This window comes from Macrotis lagotis, chromosome X (genome assembly GCF_037893015.1).
Source record: "Macrotis lagotis isolate mMagLag1 chromosome X, bilby.v1.9.chrom.fasta, whole genome shotgun sequence".
Taxonomy (NCBI): Eukaryota; Metazoa; Chordata; class Mammalia; order Peramelemorphia; family Peramelidae; genus Macrotis; species Macrotis lagotis.
Window position 1 is genome coordinate 299,370,062 of NC_133666.1, and position 21,837 is coordinate 299,391,898.

Below are 21,837 nucleotides of genomic sequence, written 5' to 3' on the forward strand. Positions count from 1 at the left end.
GTTTAGTAATATCAGTAAAGGTGAATGAGATTGAAAAGGTAGTAAACTCACTGAAGAGAGTAGATGGTATTTACAGACATGAGGTTATATAGTGTCCTACTGCAGATATGAACAATGTATTTGAGAATAATTAAGAAATGATTTCAGGGTTAGATATACTCAAAAAGTTCAAATAGTGACTTCAATACTTTTAAGTATATTAAGTATAGTATTTAAATATATAACATATAGTATTTTTTAAAATACTATATAAATCGACACCAACAAATAAAGAAATAATGGCACCATGTAGTTATGCTGCTATGTTGCTTGCTTTTTTGGGTGGTGGGGGGGAAGAGACAAAATAAGCATTTATAAAGTCCATACTATGTGCCAAACTCTATTCTAAAAGTTTTTTATAATATTATCTCATTTGATCATCACAAAAACTCTGTGAGGCAGATGTTGTTATTTCCTTCCCATTTTACAGGTGAGTAATCTGAGGCAAAGAGAATTATTGACTTGTGAAAAAAATCATATGGTTAGTGAGTATTTGAGGATGGGTTTGAACTTAGAACTTTCTCAGTTAAGAAAATACAAAGTTAAGGAAAGGGAAAGCAGTTTTAACTTTAGCTAAGCACTTAGAAGCCAGAATCATCAATCAAAAGCTTCCACACTTTAGTCTGTTTCTCGAAATGAGTTTTGTTGAAAGTTTCTGGTCATCAAACTTCATCAAATAAGACAGTTTTCATATTAAACAATAGGCAGTTATAGTACAGAAAGTCAGAATAATGGGTATAGAATAAGGAAGTCAAATTCAGATACTGCTAGCTGGGTAAATCTGGGAAAATCATTTGCCCTCTTAATCTCTATTTTCTCATTTGTAAAATTGTAGTAATAATAGTACTTCTTTCCAGAGTTATTGGGATGATCAAAAGAGGGGTTTTTTAATGCTTTGCAAAATCTTAAAGGCTTATAAAAAATCTCTATATGTAATATTGACATTTGTCCATGGCTTGTCACTAGAAACAATATGACCAACAGAAGAACTTAACTGACCTTAATGTTTGAAAAAGTATCATTTACAAAATTCAGGCACTCCTCCTTTGTATGATTGGCTATTCAAACTATTTTCTAACACTCGAGTGTTAGTTGCTGCAGTAGGATGTAACTTGATCAAAAATAGAGTCAATAAAGGAGAAAAAATAGTACTAAAGATTTCTCATAATATTTTCTGTAAAGTCAAATTTTCCCTTGTGTGAAATGTTAAAAGATTGACAAGAAAATGAATAACAATGGATACTAATTAATGGTACAATGTACTATTTGCTAAAAACTAAAGTGCAAAAATTTTTTTTCTTAATTCTAAGATTTTACATTTCCATTGTGTAATTGGTTTGGGACTTTGTGTCCTTTTATTCATGAATGTTTTTTTATAAAAGTTCTGATTATATTATATTTACTTATTCTTTGTTAGTGTTACAAAAACCCCTTAGAATTCAAGATCTCCTTAAGGAAAAGGACTGTTTTCCTTTTGACTTTAAATAGCCAGGACTTAGCACAGTGTCCTGAATTTAGGAGATACTTAATAGATGTTTGTAGGGTTGGAATTTTGAATGTGCTTTTAATGCATTCTTGCATTCATTAGAAAAGGAAAGTTTTAATGAACTTTATGTGGTTGCCTTTTACCTGATCTATGCACACTCCCAGAGGTAATACATTTTTTTCATCATTTTAAACGATATACAAGAAATATATCTGAAACAAAGATAACCTTGGTTGTACCTTACCCTCCTGACTTGAAGTTTCTGTGCACAACTCCTTCATATCTGGTTATTTCTATGACATATTGACTGAAATAAAAAGTGTCTTCTATATATTATCATTAGATTGAGAATTGAAGAATTGCAAGGAATGATTACCAATTTGACATACTTTATTCAAAGATATAAAGTAACAAATGATTTTGGAAATCTGGATATGTTTGTTTTGGACTTCTGAATGCCTGACATGAACACATAAAAATACTTTTATATTTAGCAGCTTATCTTGTATGCCATTTTTTGGCATGTAAATAGCTAACTACAAAAAAGAATTACTAAAACGTCCTTGTAAAAAATATTAAAGTACTCAGATTTAAGGGTTTTAAAGTATGGAAATATTTTGGCATATTGAACCTAAACTGTAAGGTCATCTAAAGATTGTATTTCTTTACTTTATGTTGGTTTATGAGTCAGGTCATATAGCAATCATCATATGAATGCATAAATGCAGACTTGTAAACAAAAACACTTTATTAAATGTTTTCATTATGCTGAACTAAGTCTGGACATACAAATAAAGAACCAAGACAGTCTGCTTTCAGGGAATTCAATTGTGCGAAGTATCTCCTCCAGGAGGGTCCAGTTGAAAGGCAACTGGAAAGGTTCAGTTACCTTTACAGAACAGGGGCAGTTTGGATGGTATTGCCTAGATGCAGGTAATCTTCATTGTTTTGTTATGTATTTGATTCCACAAAGTGAAAAAGCTTGTAAGCCACTCCCCACTCTATTGTTGAATTCTATAAATTATTTTTAAATTAACATAATCTGTTTTTAAACCAGCAAATGTGAGATCTAAAGTGAGTTAGTGTTGTTTGATTAAAATTGGTTCCCCTCAGTAACTTGTGTTATACTTGACCAGATGTATTAACAAAAATTAAGTTCTAGATATACTAATCATATAAGCTCTTTTATTTTTGTGACAGAAGGAAAGATGAACTGTCTGTAATCAGTTCTTATTTGTTTTGTATATTTTCACCCTTTATCAATTTCTAATATCATTTGGGTATGGTAAAATAAATTTTCTAAATTAAAAAAAAGTTTTTTGTCAAATGAGAAGGGCAAAGAATACCTGCAATTGACACTTCTAATTATTCCTCTTCCTCTCTTCTAAGTCCTATGTAGTCTGGTGTTCAACCTGGTTATTCAACTGAAACTTCCCTCTCCAAAGTTACTGGTAAACTCTTAATTGTCAGATCTGATGGCCTTTCTCCCCCCTACTCAATGTGTTTACTCTCCTTTCTTATCTTCACCTCCTGGCTTTCCTGGCTTGCTTCAGGTCTCACCAAAAAATCTCACCTTGTAGAAGTAGAATTTCCAAATATTTCTTAATTTTAATGCCTTCTCTCTAATGATTGTCCCCTATTTACCCTGTATATAGCTTGTTTATCTATATTTCTTGGAATACTTTGCTGCCTATTTGATTTGGTATTCTTTGAAGGCAAGGAATGTCTTCTTTTCTTTGTTTCCCCATTGCTCAGCTTCATATCTGGTATTTAATAAATAGGCATTCAATAAAGGCCTATTAATTATCTCTATAGCATTCAACACTGTTGTTTAACTCCTCTTTAGGTTTTTATGACACTGTTGTCTTTTAAATACTCTCTCTGTCCTCACTTTTTTAAATTTTTTCTTTACCAGTTTTTCACACATGTTACATCTCCTTGCCTATGGATATCCCCAGTGTTCTGTTCTAGACCCGTCTTTCATCTTTATGCAGTTGATTCCCAGTTCTAAATCTACATCCCTGGTTTCCCCCAGCTAGTTATGAACATCGCCAAAAGGATATCTTATAAAAATACCAAATTCTTTATATCCAAAACAGAAATCATCATGTTCCCCCCAATAATATCCTATTATTGTTGGGAACTATCGATACCACTCTCCTTTAAGTCCCTTAGGCTTACAACCTCAGGTTTTCTACAACCCTTGACTTGTACCCACCCCAAATATACAATTCACTAACCAATCTAGTCATTTCAACCCTCATTTCATCTCTTTTTTTATGCCCCTGCTCTCCATTCATACAGCCACTACCCTAGTCCAGTATCTTGGCATTATTATCCCATCTTACCTGGACTTCCCTGATGCTTTATTTTCCTGACTAGTGCCTCTCCCCTCTAATCCATCTTCCACTCAGCTTTCAAAGTGATCTTAAAGCACACAATCTTAAAGTTAAATGAACTATAATCATTCCCTATTACTTCTAGTATAAATCTCAACTCTCTTTTGGGTGTGAAAATGTCTTCATAATTTGACCTCATCCTACTTTCCAGATCTCTTATTCTTGATTTCCTTCTATGTATTTTACAAACCAGTTCAGCTGACTTACTTGCAGTTCTTTGAACAGGATTCTCCATTTTCCATTTTTATATTTTTGTTCTGGATGCCCTCCCTGCCTATGTAAAGCTTTGCCTCTTAGTTCTCCTGGCTTCTTTTAAGAATCAGTTCAAATCTGTTTTTTAGGAAGCCTTGTCTGCCCCTCCCCTCAACTGTGAATGCCTCTCCTTTCAAATTACTTTCATCTGCTCCATTTACGTCTTATATGAACCTTAGTGATTTATATGTTGTTTCCCCTATTAAAATGTGAGGACCTTGAGGCAAAACCTGTGTTTTTTCCTTTATTAAGTGCCTAGTATATGCTTAATGCTTTACAGATATTTCATTTGATACTCACAACCCTACAAAGTGATGTTAATATCCCTATTTTACTGTTAAAGAAACTGAAACAAACAAAAGTTTAGTGACTGACCCAGGATCCCACAGCTAGTAGGTATCTAAGGTAAGATTTAAACTCAGAATTTTCCTGACTCCAAACCCAGCTCTCTATCCTCTGCCCTCTGGCTGCCTGGACTCAAGCTGGGCAGGGAATGTCTTCTCATTGCTTCAGTTCCCACTGAACCTTCTGGCATCTACTGGAATCTGGTCATAGAGGGATGTAGCCCAGGAGGGAAAGCTTTATATGTTGCATTCCAATGTAATTAGGCTACTGTACTGGAAACACTGGAGATATTACAAAGTTATACTTATCTTAGGAACTTGTGATAAAAACAAAGCCCAAATTAATTAAAATTCTGTGCTCCAGTAGCTTAAAGACCTATGGTTTTGGTATTTGGGGCACTTCTACCAATAAAAAAAAATCAATAAAATATCAATAAAAATAATTTGGTAGGTGGTTTTCATTAGTTGCTGTGGTTAAAGGAAATTTACTATCATTCCTATCTATTACTACTATACTATGCCCAAACCTCTGGTGATGAAGATTATCCCAACCAGGCCTTTAATAATATAGTCTATGGTCAGACTCTGTGATTTCTACTCCACTGTCATGATCTTTGAGAAATCAAAGTTTTAGCCTAACTCTGTACTGTAAGTCTTCAGAACAGATTTCAAAAGAAGAGAAAAACAAAGAAAAATAAAACACCAATTCCAGCTGTTTGTAGTGATATTCATATTTTCTAGTAATGCCAACCTGAATGAAATTGTGATACATGAGTGAAGTTAGTCAAAATAAACTTCATAAAGGAAGTTAAGGAAATGGTATATTTGAAATATTATAGGTCATTACAGCAAGTGCTATCTATAACTAAGCAATTTGACTAGAATAAAGATTCTGAACCTGTTAAAGATAAGAAAGGGCCAGGTGTGGTGGTGAATGCCAATAATCAAAGATACTGCAGAAGCATGGAGAGAAATCACAAAGTTATTGTAATAACCCAGGAGACTAGAGACTTCATTTCTGAACCAGGAATCTTGCTATAAATAGAGAAGGAATCAGACACAAGAGAAGGTTTGGGGAGAGAAATGAAAATATTTGAGAATTGATTGAATATGGCAAGTAAGGGAAAGTATAAAAAAGCAAAACTTAGGTTGCAAATTAGAGTGAGTGGAAAGATGGTTAGGGTCTTGGCAGTAATAGGGAAGTTCAGAATAAAACTTTGTTTGAGGGAAAGATAATGTGAAGAGGTCAATGTTGCAGACCTCATATATGTAACCCTGTGCTGCTCTCTTTGTTCTACTCAAAATTTTTTAAAATGGCTCTCATCCTTCTCTGTTCTATAGGCTTTTGAGAAATTCCTGTTGAAGTGGCACTAGTCTGGACCATGTGATCACTGTGGAAATGTACTGAAAGAGCAGAATCAAGAAATGCCTTGGTTTTTTTTTTTTAGGTTTTTGCAAGGCAAATAGGGTTAAGTGACTTGCCCAAGGCCACACAGCTAGGTAATTATTAAGTGTCTGAGACCAGATTTGAACTCAGTACTCCTGACTCCAGGGCCTGTACTTTATCCACTGTGCCACCTAGCCGCTCCAAGAAATGTCATAAAGAAATGACTTCATGATATCCTAAATATGATTAACGGGGGGGGGGGGGGGGGGGGAAGTGCTGAAAATAATGTTAAAAATAGCAAGTGACCTTTTTGAGAAGTATACTCACCAGGTTGTATACTCCAGATTTGTATTCCAATATGTAATTAGGTGACTTGTGGTGCCTTACAAGGAGAGTATAGACATATAGACAATGCTATATAGGCATTCTCTAACCACTTGTGAACTGGGGAAAAAACACTTTTTATGAATAAAAGCAATAGTTTCTATTATTTTTAAAATAGCCTAATAATATCTAGTATAAGAGGAAAACTTATTTCTGTTTGCTTTGTTTATCCACTTTATAAGTTGCCATAGGCCATATCTTTAACTTTCATCCAGCCATTATGAACTTTCAATTGCTAAGTAGCTATAGGCCAACTGATAAAGACCACATTTACACCTCCTTGGCTCTTCTTAGGAAGCAGTAATACCTCTAGGCTTATCCCTTTAGTTTTGTGATTGCCTTTTGAGTTTTCTTAAAGCTCAGGTCTAACCAGTCAGTTTGCTGTTCTTTAAAATCCAGTGGCCCCATGTAACTTAAATCAAATAGCAACTCTTCTGTTTGAATTTTTAGAGGCTTCACAACTGGATACCATATTGTCTTTCCAGGCTTATAACACTTAGTCTTCTTCAAGCACACTAGTACAAGCCTCACACAGATCACAGCATTTCCCACCTCTCTGTGTTCTATTATCTGTTCCCATGACAGGAATATACTCTCCTTACTCACTTCTCTGCCTCTTGCTTTTATCAAGACTCAATTCAAATACCATTTTCTATCTAAAACCTTTCCTGATATACCCAGATACTAATTCTGCCCCCAAAATTATCATTTATCAATTCTGCATGTCTATATTTGCCTCCCTTCACAAGATTATTTATAAATTCCTCAGAGGCAGGTATTGTTTCATTTGTATTTGTATGCCCAGAGTGTAACATCGAACTTTGAATGTATTAGGCATGTAATAAAGGCATATTAACTAATCATTTCCACAAATACAACTAACCTTAACACAGCCCTCAGCAATCCAACTAACCTTAACACAACCCTCGGCAATCCTTTATATCTCTTTCACCACTTTGTTATCACGTGTTCCTCTTTTCTGAAGGCATCACCATCCTTCTAGTGTCTCAGGTTCATAATTTTAGCAGTATCCTCAACTCTTCATTCTCCTACACCCCATATATTCAATCAATTACCAAAGTTTGCCCATTCTCCCTTCACATCTTTCTCAATCCAAACCTTTCTGCTACCCATGTAGCCAAAGCCTTAGTAGCCTCTTATCACTACTTACCTATATCATTGCAGGAGCCTCCTCTTAATGGGCCTCCCTATAGCAAGTCTCTCATCATTCCAGTCAATCCCTCATACTGTTGCCAAAGTAGTTTTCTGTAAGAGCAGATCTAACCATGTGACTGTCTTAGTTGATCAACACTAATGACTTCCTCCTTCTAGAATAAAATATAAATTGTTCTGTATAATTTTAAAGCCCTATTCAATCTAACCACAAACTATTTTCTAGCCTCATTTTATATATTATATCATATTCTATTGTATCATATCATACCATATCATACCGTATCATACCTACCGTATCATATCATATATCATATTATATTATAATTATTTCTCCTCTCTCACTTTAAAGTCACAATGACCCTTTCTCTTTTCTTCACACATGATACCTTATCTGTCCCTCATTCCTGGGATGCACTCTCTTCTTCATATAGCTCAAGCACTTTTTTTTCTACCTTTCCTAATTCAATCAACAATTAGTGCCTTCCTCATAAAACTTCTATTTAATTAGTCTGCATGCTATATGTATTTCTATAAAGTCAGTCAACTCTCATTTATTAAACATATACTATCTGCCAGACACCATGCTAAAAAACTGGAGAAATGCAAAAACCAAAAACACAGTTCCCTGCCCTCAAGGAGCTCAAATACTAATGGAGAAGAATACTTGCAATCAACTATGTACAGAGATAAGGGGCAGCTAGGTGGGGCAGTACATTATAGTGCCAGGTCTGTAATCAGGAATTCTAATCTTCCTGAGCTCAAATCTGACCTCAGATATGTACTATGTGTCTCTGGGCAAGTCATTTAGCCCCGTTTACTTCAGTTCCTGATCTATAAAACAAACTGGAGAAGGACATCTAAAATCACTTCACTATTTTTGCTAAGAAAAACTCAGATGGGGTAATGAAGAGTCAGAGATAACTGAAAAATGACTCAACAGTAACATATACATAGATATATGTAATGTAAATAGAAGATAATTTTATAAGGAGAGCATTAGCAGAGTGGGGAACTAGAAAAAGCTTCTTAAAAAAGGTAGTATTTGAACAGAATCTTGAAAGAAGCAAAAGAAACCTGGAGGTGGAGGTGAAGAAAGAAAGAAAGAGTTTTTGAAAGAGAAGTACTAATTTTCCTAGTAGGTTAGCAGGTTTTTTTTCAAAATTGTTCTATTTGTGGTTTTGAATAAAATTGCTGGAAAAAGTATTTTAAGGCAAGCGGTGATTAAAATATCCTTATTCAATTATATCTTAAAAACACTTCCTGAACTGAAAAGAAGCATAAACCAACTAGGAGACTTATTTCAAATTCTTATATAATTTATTTGTAGGGGAAGGGAGATTCCCTTTAAGGGATAAGGAATAAGGACAGGAACTAGACTGTGAAGGAACACCTAAAATAAGAAAAATCCCCCCCACCAATGCTAGTTGATACCTCCTTTGGTCTTAGAGAATTACCCAGAGTACTGAGAGGTTAAGGAACTTGCCCAGGATCATACAACTAGACAGTTTGGGAAGAAAAACTTGAACCCATTTATTCGTAGTTTTGAGACTAGTTCCCTATTATATTCTTCTGCGTCTGAAGATACATACATATAATAGCCAGTTTTATTTGTATAATAGTTCTATATGCCTCAAGTCATTCCCAACTGTTTGCTGTTTCATCAATATAACCTTCTTAGTGATATGGAATTACAGAAGAAAAAAAAAAAAAAAAAAGAACCAGAACTCCTAATTCTAATATATACAAATCAGTATAATTAAGTGAATCTGTGATCTTATTGATATTCTCACTGGTGAAATCCATTCCTTCCTTATTTTTTGTAATTCTTGCTCATATACTTTTAAAGAACTTCTGAAGAGGACCGATACAATATTTTGAAGTCCTTCCTTGAATACATTTTGTGGTTATTGGTCTAGCACTGATCAGGGAGAAATTCATAGAAACATAGATTTTAAAACTGAATGTGCTCCTAGAGTGTTCAAGCCGAGGTCCTCTGAACCCCAAATTAAGCATACATTAGAGTACACTACCCTGCCTAGGAAAAATTACTTAATCTGTTTTCATGAGCTAATGGTAAATGCTTATTAATCTTCCTTTAGTTGTGTGGTAATAGTATTAGAACAAAAAAGTTACCTTAGAGTTCACATAGTTTAACTACTTCATTTTAAAAATTTCATCATTATGACAATATATCAGGAAAATGAATAACAAACCAACTTCCTTTCTTGATCATAAATTTCCTTGATGCTACTTCTTGCATGCTGCCCATCATTGATAAATTCTGTAGCTGATTCTTCTCATCCTTGATTTCTCCATTTCCTTCTGGGTCACTAAAGCATTGCTTCTTTGAAGATAAATTGTGCTTCAAATTTAGAAACTAAAGCACATCTTAGGACAATGTATATTTCAAAAATATTGTTGCTTTTTTGCACCTGGGAATAGATTGGGATTGTATTTGGGTATACATTTGCAAATGCTCAGGGTTGGTTTTAGAATAATATTTTTAAATTCATTAGGGTTTTTTTTGACAAGGCAATGGGGTTAAGTGGCTTGCCCAAGGCCACACAGCTAGGTAATTATGAAGTGTCTGAGGTTGGATTTGAACTCAGGTACTCCTGACTCCAGGGCTGGTGCTCTATCCACTATGCTACCTAGCTGCCCCCCTTAATAACATTTTTTAAATAATCAAATAGGTTCATGCCTAAAAGTCCTTGTTATTCCAAATATTTTAGTGAACAACCACCACATGAGAGAATACTCCAAGTTATTCATAGGTAAGAAAAATTCAAATTAAACAACATAGATTTCACCTCACATCCAGCAAATTGACAGAGAGATGACAAAAAACAAGAATAATCAATATTGGGTCGCAGATGTGGAGCTATGAATTGGTACAACCACTGAAGAAAACATTTGGAATTATGTGAGGAAAGTGACAAAAATAGCCAAACCTTGACTCAGAGATTTCATTGATAAGGCCAAGGATTAAAATAAAGTACCCATGTACATTTCTAACAGCACTTAAAACAATAGCAGAAGTTAGGAAACAAAATAGGACCTTCAGAAGGAGAAATAGCTTAATAAGTTATGGTCCCTGAATGTAATGGGATGTTACTAAGTAGTAAGAGTAATTCCTAGCACCTATATAGTACTGTAAGACTTGTAAAGCATAATGCATATATTTTCTCATTTTGATCCTCACAACAAACCTGTGCAGTATATACTGTTATCATCTTCATTTTATAGATGAGATTAAGTAACACTGAGGCAGATTTTGAACTAGGAGAAGTGATATGTAAGATTAATGTAAAAAAAACATGGGGGGAGAATCCTAATAAACTGAAACAAAGTAAGCAGAATCAAGAAAACAATATGCTTGGTGACTACAACAAAATAAAGAGAAAGAACAACAAAAGAATTAAAATTGAATGTTGTAAAAATTATATAACAAAATCTGACCCCAAAGAAGTGATCTAAAAAGACTACCCACTCTTCTTCCCATAGTAAGAATAGGGGTTGTAGAACATTCTATATAATGTCATAGTTTTTTCAATTCATTTTTTATTCTTTTTTTATAAGAGATAGTAAGTGTATTGGGGAAGGAGATAAATGTTGGAATATAAGTGATATATAAAACTAAAAGATATCATTCAATTTATTTTAAGAGGATAGGAGAGAGAGAACAACCCTCTGATTTTATTGAGATAGGAAACTTCCAGATGAGGAAATTTCCTCTACCAATGTAAGGTGACACCTTTTTGCCATTTTGTCCAATGCAGACACTTCTCTGTCTTACAGAAGTAAGCACAGCTGATGGTTCAATAAATAGAGCTCGTATCCTGGAAATAGAAAGTCCTGAGTTCAAGGTGAGACCCTGGGCAATTCACTTAATTTCTATTTGCCTCAATTTACTCATCTGTAAAATGGGACAATAATAGTACCTCCCTCCCAAAATGATTGTGAGATAAAATGAGATAATACATGCATTCAGCAGAGAGCCTGACATACAGTAAGCACTTTATAAATGTTATCCATTTTTAACTATTATTATTATTATTATAGAATTACCTAGTGGACTGAAGGAGGTTAAAAAAACTGAAAGGACAAGTATTTTGCCCAGGGTCACATAGCTGGTATTTGTCAGAGGTTGACTCAAATATAGATCTTCCTGTCTTTAAGATCATCTCTCTATTCAATTAACATTCACTGCTTCTCATTAAAACCAAATAAACCAAATGAAAAAATGCTACTCTGGTTCCTTATATTTGTTTGGACGTGATCCCAAGTTTTCAAATTCTATACTAATAAAGGTCAGATTCTAGCAGGCCACACCGAATTGGAAAGGCATAAAATAAGTTTTTCAACAAGCTGTCATATCCAAATTAATAATCACAATTTATATGATTTAGCATTTAGACACAAATATTTGTGGGATTGAATTTATACTATAATTCTTTGACTTGACTATTCATTGCTGACTTAATATTATTATGCAATTATATTATATATTATTATATAACATAAAATATATATATTTATTATCAACCTAATTATATGACTCAATTATTAGTACACATATTATTATACCCATTTTACAAATAAGAAAATGTGAAGTAATTTATTTGGGAGTCATAGAGTTAGTAAGGGTCCCATGTAGAACTCAATTCAATGAGCTACCTATCAGCCTATCTTGGTCTCAGGAAACTTATGACCAAAATATTGACATCTATGTGAAAAAAAATATTTTGGCAATAATATTTGGCCATAACAGTTAATAATCCAAGTCTGGAAGTCTATCTGCTGTACCACCTGTTTCTCTAAGGATAAGAAGTGATGTATAAGATTATCTTTGTTTTGATCTATGTGAGTGAATGGAGTTACAATGCAGGTAAAAACCACAGACCTTTTGAAATATTTTAATTTTATTTATTTCATTCCCAGAGGAGCAAATTAATATTCTTACATTTATGATGGTTAATCAATCATATAATTTTTTTAATTAGAAGGAACCTCTAGCTTAATTAGAAGAGATCTTCTTATGTAGTCCCTATCTGAAAATGAATATTTTCCATGATAGATGACAATCCATCCTCTCCTTGAAGTTAGAGAATGCCCCAGCTCCTAATGTAATCAATTTCACTTTGGAACAGCCACATTTGTTATGAAGTTCTCAGATTTGGAAAGCCTTAAAAGCTATCTAATCTTCGAGTCTCCAGTAAAACTTTAAAAAATGAAACAAAATTGGTCTTAGTATTCGTTATAGGTTAATTCTAGATATTACTGTTATTGTTATTCCTATATTCTCGAAATTGAGCTAGTTGTTAGATGTAATTGAATTCTTTAGACTGGTCCCTGTTTTACTTTTTCTTTAGGATTTGTGTCTGGTTTGTCATAATTTATTCTTCAGAATGTCCTATACCTCTTTTTTTTTAGGTTTTTGCAAGACAAATGGGGTTAAGTGGCTTGCCCAAGGCCACACAGCTAGGTAATTATTAAGTGTCTGAGACTGGATTTGAACCCAGGTACTCCTGACTCCAAGGCCAGTGCTTTATCCACTACACCACCAAGCTGCCCCTCTCCTATACCTCTTGACCTGACTTCCCTTATAGACTCTTAGACCACATATAGTCTACATATTTTTATTATAAATCTACTTATTTTTCTCTTAGTGCTTTGAAATTTGATCTACTTTAGGCTTAAAGGAGCATCAAAATGAACCCAGTCTTCCTTTCTTTAACTGTTAGAAATTCAAAGATGGCATGGTCACCATAATTGCTTTTATTTTTAGCTTAACAAGTAGTTTCTTTTTATTAGACAATAGTAGTTCCAGAATAACATGTCAACTTAAAAGTAGGTCTCTAGTGGAGTACTTAAGATAGTTCTCCTTTGCCTTTTGCCAGGTAAATGCTTTTATCATTTTGGATATACATATCAATCTTGGGAAAAATAATTAACAAGATATATGATTGAATTAAACTCTATAAGCTTTATAAGCTAGAATGTTGGACTTAATTCAATAAAATGAAATTCAATAAAGATGAATATAGAGCTATATACCTGTGGTCCAAAATAAATTTCATAAACTTAAGAGGGGACAAGATAGTTCATTTGAAAATGATCTGAGAATCTTAGATGACTACTAACTTGATAATAAATAGTGTAATATGTCTGTCTGAAAAAAAAGAAAAGCAATGCTGCCTTATGTCACATAAAGTAAGACCAGGACCAGTGTAAAAAAGATAATAGTTCTGTTGTATTCTTCCTTTATCAGACCACTTCTGGAGTGTGCTATTCAATTATGAGTACTACAACATTAAGTAAATAAGTATGGAGATGAGGTCAACCAGGATGATGAATATTGGTTTGCAAATCAGTTAAAGGGATTGTGCATTTTAGAACAAATTTTTTCATAGTTATCTTCATATATTTAAAGGACTGTCATGTATAAGAGTGTTTGAACTTTTCTATAATACCCTAGAATAGATGGAGAAATATTGAAAAAAGGCAGATTTCAGTTTGATATTCAATCAAACCAAACAGATCACCATTGAAAGAATTAGGTCTTTCTCTAAGTAGAATGAATTGCCATTGGGAATAACAGACATTCCTTCCCTTAAATTCTTCAAATGAAATCTCAATGACCCCAGGTTTAGGTGTTGTAGCTGGACAAGATTATTATACAGCTTAAGTTTGAATTGAAATACCTATGTCTTGGGGATGGTGCTTTTCAATACTTCATTTCATCATATTTATCCTTCATATTTTAAAGGATGAAAAATGTCATTAAAACAACCAAAAAAATTACCTAATCTGCTTTTAGCAAAGACTTTTAGTGTTTATAATATTTGAAACCTGCTGCCAATATTATATGTGTAACAAATTTGTGATCTGACATCCTGGAATTTTATTTCTTGTTTTATTTATTTATTTATCCATTGATTTATCATTTATTCATTCAATTATTTATTATGCCTTGTTTACACTTTATCACAAGTCATTACTATTTACTAAGCATTCATAATATGTTAGGCACTACTTAGAACATTTAGGATCCTTGCCCTCTAATTTGTCATATTTAAAGTTGCTAATGAATTTCCTTATTATAATTATTTAAATAGCAACTGATATCTTAGATGAGTAAATTTCACAACTCATATGGTTTTTGTAGAATATCATATGTAAGTTATAAATTGTTTCCCAATCTATAAATCTGCTTAACTGCAGTGATTTCTTGTGAATCAGTCTTTTTGATGATATTTGGAATTGAATTCCCAATAACATTTTGACTGTATCTGAAGAGGCACTGTGAAATAGAATATTAAAGTATTCTTCAAGTTTTTTTGAATGGCTTTTTTTTTAAATCATAATTTACTTAGATCATTCACCATTGACTTCACTAAATAAAGGGCAGACACATCTACTTCTTTGGCCATCACAGACTAGATTACTTAACTGTGTTTAGGTGGGACTCAGAGTTAACTTGTTTTATTTTCTTCTCTTTTTTTGCCTTTTAAATGATATTTAAATGTACTTTTCTGATGAAAAATGCTGTTTGAGATCTACCTCAGCAGATACTCATCATTAATCTTTTAACTAGAAATCAGTGAATTTAATGTAAGTTCATGAAGACTAAAAAAAATATTCCAATTTCAAAATTGTAAAGAAACAGTTAAGTAAATTGTTCACATTTAAGTCTAAATTTTTGTTAAAAATATGAATATATTGGCTATATTCCTTTGAATTAAAGCAGATGATAAGGGATTCTGTGGCACTGTGGGTTAGGAAACATTGACAGTTAAAAGCCACAATTGCTTTCTTCTTAGGGGTTCCTACAATTACTGAAGTTTCCATGTAGCACAGCTCTTTTGAATAGGCCCCAGTCTTTTAGGGTTTGTTTAAGGATGAGAAGAAATGGAAATGATGATGGATTCCTGTACTGTCCAATACAGAAAACAAAATAAACCTAAAATACTGACCTTCACTTTTGAGTCATGTGAGTCAGAAGTGGACAGGTGAAAATATTCCATTCTTGATTGTCCTTTGGCTGAAATGCTTACAGGCTGTAAACTAAGTGCCAACAGCAGCAAAATTCTTACCCCCTCCTGATGCTATAGAAGTCAGCAATGGGTGTTCTTTGGCTAAAATGGCAAATTCAGCAGGAGCTTTTCGATAGGGATTTGCAGCATCTTTACCATAGCTGTCAAGAATCTTATTCAGCAGTGTTTTTGAAAATCTACTTCAGTATAGAAGAGACTATATAAAAAAAATGACCATAGTTGTCTTTAAAAGTATTTTAAACAAATCCAAATTGTAAATTTCAGCAATACTTATTTTATAGTTAACATAAGAAAAGACTTATGCACACAGCCATATATTCAGCATTCATATGCTTTATAGCAGTTCAGAATTTTATTTCCATATTAACATAAAGCTTTCCAAAATGCCTAGTTCTGTAAAGTCAGTTCACCATACAAAGCTACCATACATCACTTAGGTCTGTGATGAAAGAATGGAATTGCAGCTGTGTGAGTACTAGAATACCCAAACATGAATTAAACTCACAAGCATTTGGCAATAGTTCAGAAAAGGAGCTTAATCTGGTTTCATCTGAGACTGCTTTTATCTGTTCTACAACATCCCCCCATGATGTTGTGTCTGATATCTGATCACAACGTAATGGGAATGACGTAAAAATCAGAGAAAACCCTAAAAAACTGAAGAAGTTTTCCTTCTCTAAAGGATTTCTTTTCAGCCTGCAGTTTTCAATCTTGAAATTCAAGGTCATTCACCTATTAGCTGAATTAATTTTAACCCCCCCCTAAAAAATCAGTACTTATTTTACTCCCATCTCCCTCATATTTATTTATAATTAAGGGTAGATATAATTGTTTTAAAGAACTGTACCACCCACTCAATATATTTAAAGTACCAATTGAAATAAAATAATAGTTAAGTGCAAGATGAAATGATTTAAAAGTTGATAGCTCAACCTTGAAGCAATTTGTTTTATTTTTGATTACCATTCAGGTTTTAATCGAATTTGAGGTATATTCTGCTTTTCTGTTACTCAGGTTTAATTCATGATTTCATTTCCTGGATTGTATAGGCAGAGTTCAATGGCTGATCTGAAATTTGACAAAAGCTTTGTGGGTGGGGCTAAAATAAAAAGGAGGCAAGGTAGAGAGCAGGTTAGAAGCACAGTCAGACCCAGATCCTATGTAGCAAACAAACAAACAAAAATTCATACTGACAAAGAGCCCTGCAGGATGCCTGAATCTGGCACATGGGTTGCTATGCTAAGATTGGCTCTTTGCTTTTAAATGAAAAGCATGAAAATCTGACTGATAAATTCAGTTCCTTCCATTCTTAGTTATGAAGATTTTAAACAAAATTGAAACTACTTTTCTATAAAGAAAAATGGGGCCTCTCATTAAGAGGATTCATTTTATCATTTTAAAAGACGGTTACGCAGAATTTAAGATTTACAGGTTAGCTGTGAGAGATGCAACATCTTGTTTCCAGTATTTCCTGGCAGAATCTGGCAGCTCACTGGTGGGACCCAACATAACCACAGAACATGAGCTTGCACTATGTGAAAAGCTAGAACCATCCTAATCCTATTTAAATCAAGGATTAGAATGTTACTTCAAAAAAATAGAATTGGCACATATGAGCTTAACTTTCAGACATGTTTATTAAAAGTAAATGTGGTCTTTAGAATCCAGAAAAACAGGAATTTTATTCAAATTTTAAAACTTGATGCTATTCAATATAAAAATTATAGTTTAGGTGTCAAATTCTTTCTGGAGTATACTAACACTTAATTATGCCTTTTTAAAAATTCTTTTCCTTTGTGAAAGACATTTAAGAATGTCCTATTATCTGCTCTTTGTTCTAATTTATACACATTTTACATTGAATATATATGCGTATATATATACATAGACACACACATATATGTATACATATATGTATACATATGTGTATATATAAAAGTAGAGAGAGAGACAAAGAGACAAACTTCATTTTCTCTAGTGGAGTCATGAGGAAGACTCCTTTACGTGTGTGTATGAAAGTACTTTTATATGTTGCTTGGAAAAATGACTGTTACTTTAAGGAAAAAACAAAGACTTTACAAAGGAGGAAACTGGAAGATTCTATGAAAAAGATGGTACACTTTAGGTTCACTAAACAAGGACCACTAATACTTTTTAAAGTATGATCTGTTCCTCCTCCCCCGTTACTAGGAATAGGCCATAGAATACTAGATTGTTAAGGAATCTCTTAAAGTATCAAGAATTTTGAACAAGTGCAGTGATCAAAATACCTCTTCATTTTAATCTTTCTACACACTTATACACAAAGTATAAGCATTTATCTGTTTGTAGAGCTGGCTGTATTCTTACTATTAGAAAACATTTGTGACTAACCCCAAGACTGAACTAAAAGGCAAACTATTTTAGCCACATTTCTTACCTCTTAGGTGAGAAATTTATTTCTTCCAGAAATTCTAGAAAAGCTTCCTTGATTTCTCGGGACTAGTTTCTGATTTATAGTACAATCTAAATTTGACTTTGTCATTGTATAGCATTTTGCTTTTCTGTGAGAAAGGAAGGAATTTATGTGAGAAGGGAAAGTATGCAGATACCAGGTGTGTGTTAGCTATGTGATAAATAATTAAAATACTTTACTACAATGAGTTTGTAACTCAAAAAATCAATTTTGAACTAGCATCCCAAGCATGGAATTTCATTGAAATATATTTTATTAGATGTTCTATGAAAAAGTAAAATTAGAATCAGTAAAGGAGAATGGCAATACTAATATTTTTAGGCATTTCTCATATACAAAAAAAAAACCTCTTGAATTGAAAAACCGTCTTTAAAATATTTAAGTTTATGGTCATGTAAAAGGTATGTTTTAATTTCTGATTTTCCAGCTTATGGGTCATATTTGACCAACTGCTTTCACTAGAAGACATGCCACTTTGTTGAGCTATTTAGGAATCAAAAAGACTGTCTTAATTTAAAACAAGGACCCTTTGTTTTAGTTGGTGACTGCCTTGTGAAATTTTTCAGTTCTCAGCGGGTTAACCAGGGAACAGGGGCAGAGTCATAATTGGCCTATTTAGAGTATTTTGCATGTGAATAGTGTGTTAGTGAAGCATTACTAAGTCTGTTGTGAGTGACATGGTGATTAGAATTTAGATTAGGGAAAACACATTCTGTACTTTATCAAGTACAGTAATTAGTTCAGTCAGTAAAAGTTGATTACAAGTAACGATAAAGTTAGATTTTTGGTACTTAATTTTAAAATTTCTTTATTAAATAGTAAATTTGTTCTTAATATAAATGGTAGTATCTACACCTGTTTTATTGCATATCAGAATAATTAAAAGAACAATGTGTTCAATGCAGAGTATAATCAGGGGATTTATGTATTATGGGTAAGTTTCAATGTAGTTTATAGAACATTTGATATTATATATTATTTCTTATGTCATACTATCATGAGGTTTAATAATCTGTTACATTGTAATTAGTTAAAGTGATCTATGACAATTCTTAGTGTCCAGGTAAATTATATTTCATTGCATACATATCTCTTGAGTTGATAAGAATCCTCAGGAGGTTTTCCATTTCATTTCTATTTAGGTTAAATTGTCTAAATTTTTTTTGTAAATTCAAATATATAATTTATTAAAGTAATTTCATTTTATGTATACATTTTAGATCATATTTCATAAAATTTATTAATTTAAACCCTTTGTTACATGTAGATAGACTTCTAAATAGAATAGAGCTACTTTTAAATAAAAATTGATACATAAATATGTAGTATGATGTTTTCCTATGCCTAAAAATTCAGATTCATTTTTGATTTCTATAAGACATGAATGACAGACAAAAAAATTCCTAGAACTTGTTAAATGAAAATTGATCTTATGTAAATGACATTTTATTGTAATAGTAATGAAGAATACTAAAGTCATCGTGAATTGTTTTTTAAGGATTTTAAATGGAATTAGCTTCTACCTTGCTTTCTAATGGAGGAACCTAAAGTCCTTTGTGATGGCTGCTTTACACAGATTTTTTTTTAATGCTTCAGTTTAGCAGATGCTGTTTTCTTTATTCCTTGGTTTTAAGTGCTAACAATCAGTTCCGGGGGTTGGGGGGGGCATGGGGGTGGGGGCCTTAGAGAGAAGAGAGAATAAAGAAAAGAAAAACTTAACCATATATATTCTTTCTTTCTTTTTATCCCTTTTAGCAAAGTCTCCTTGGAAGTGACATGGATATGGGCAATCCAGGAGCTCTCTCACCATCCAAACCTGGTTCCCAGTACTATCAGTATTCTAGCAATAACCCCCGGAGGAGGCCTCTTCATAGTAGTGCCATGGGTGAGTTCTTCATATTTGAATTCATGATTTGGTCTGATGGTTTTTTTAAGAACTTAAGACAAAAGGAAAAAACTATAATATTTGTGGAAATGATAAGATAGTGACTTCCTTCCCAAAATGAATTAGTATATTGATCATTTCTACATATTAGACTGAGATACCAGGAGCTTTATTCTCCAATATTAACTTGTTATGTTTTTTTTCTTTGACTAAGCATGACCAGTTTCTTTAAAAGGCATGAAGAAAACAACTTCTAAATTAAATCACTAATAATTTGAACTTATTCTTTTATCAAAATAGCAGAGATTTTTTTTTAGTTCCCCAACAAGATATAAGTTAATGGTGCATTTTACTAATATACTTTTTGAAAATATGGGCTAAAATGCTAACTGCAGTGACTAGGTACTTCATACTATAGCATATTCCATACAGCAAAACCTTCAGTGGCTCACAAAGTCGTTCATCTTCTTGCAGAGGTACAAACAAAGAAAGTTCGAAAAGTTCCTCCGGGTTTGCCATCTTCAGTAAGTACTGTCTGTTTTTCAATTGGCTATTGAGTTTTTAAATGTCTTTATATTTGTATTGGAAGAAGATAGAAGTAATTATATTGTATGATATAAAAACAACATTGGTTCACAGAGAATGTTGTTGAAGTAGAAATAGTCTGAAAATGCTGCCATTTTACCAAGCAGTAAAGTGAATAATTACTATTATGGAAGAAAGGGTGACCATGTGGATTTTCATCAGGGTAAGCACTGAAGAAAGCTGTTGAAAAAATACCTAAAGTTTGAAGAATTTTACCTGTTAGTGTCTTTGGAGGGAATGAGCATTAGTTTCATGTATTGGTTAAATGCTTTGTCAGTATTGTGATGATTTATGGATTTGCATGCTAAAGAAGATTTGTAGAGAGGATTTAGGAGAAATTTACATGGTTTTCAGCCCATAGTGCAGGGAAAACATCTCTATTTTCTACTAAGAGTGTTGAATGAAGCCTGTAAAGGTATTGCACCAGTAGCTCTTTGGATATGATACCAGGTGACAACTAGAAGAATCCAGCTGTAACCAAAAGCATTCTGGGTTATTTTTATAGATGGAGCTGTATGCAGTAGTTCCTGAGAGTTTCCCTACATCCCCCAACCCCAAAGATATGATAGAAAAAGATAACCTAAATAGTTTTCCCCAGGAAGAAAGCTGGATTCTAGTTTAATTAAATGATGGTTAATTAGATGGTTCTTATGTTGAAATCTCTGATTCTATAAAATTTTAGTAAACTTATTTGTATATATATGTATATGTATATATATATATATATATATATATATATATATATATTATTTAGCCTTTTGTTTAGGAAGATAGTTTTTAGTGTTATTTTTCTGGGTAGAAATATTTGCTGATTTTTTTCTTTTCTTGCTTAAAGAACTAATCTGGAACAAAAATAAATTATTCTGGAATATTTTGGCATTTTTTAATTTTAATGTTCTATGAGGTACTGACAACCTCTCAAAAATATCCCAGGAATAGAGGGATGCTCATGAGCAGTTATATTTCTAAGATACATTGGATTATTTCAAAATAAATAGGCAATTGTTACAGGAATGAGTTTTGTTTTATTTTTAATAAATCAGAATAATAAAGGATTTTCCATGTTTATTGAGAGCAAATATCTATGCATTTTACTTAGTTTCAACAGTAAATCCAAAATTTATTAAATTTAAATATGTAAGAATATGTTTTACAATTACATAAACTTGCAATTTTGGAGTAGCATTATGGTAAATTTAGATATATGAACCAATATTCACATTGTCAAAATAAAATGCTATCAGTAATGTTCATCAACGTCATTTTGAACAACCAAAGTTTTATCCCTCCCTCCCTCAGAAACTGTTAAAATAATGAATTTGTATTTAAAATAAACTTGCTTTTTAAATGTAATCTCCTGAAGTCCCAAGGTTCTTATAAATACTTTC

General features: G+C 32.7%; 1 protein-coding gene across 10 annotated transcripts in view; it reads left to right on the forward strand.

The window, feature by feature from the left end:
- The window catches only part of TCF4 (transcription factor 4), a 443,115-nt gene that overhangs the window by 266,053 nt on the left and 155,225 nt on the right, over positions 1-21,837 (forward strand). For all 10 annotated transcript variants that reach the window (XM_074208517.1, XM_074208519.1, XM_074208522.1 and 7 more), the window contains 2 exons: positions 19,735-19,864; positions 20,339-20,388. In XM_074208517.1, the coding sequence (XP_074064618.1) occupies positions 19,735-19,864; positions 20,339-20,388 (180 nt within the window). The remainder of the gene's footprint in view (positions 1-19,734; positions 19,865-20,338; positions 20,389-21,837) is intronic.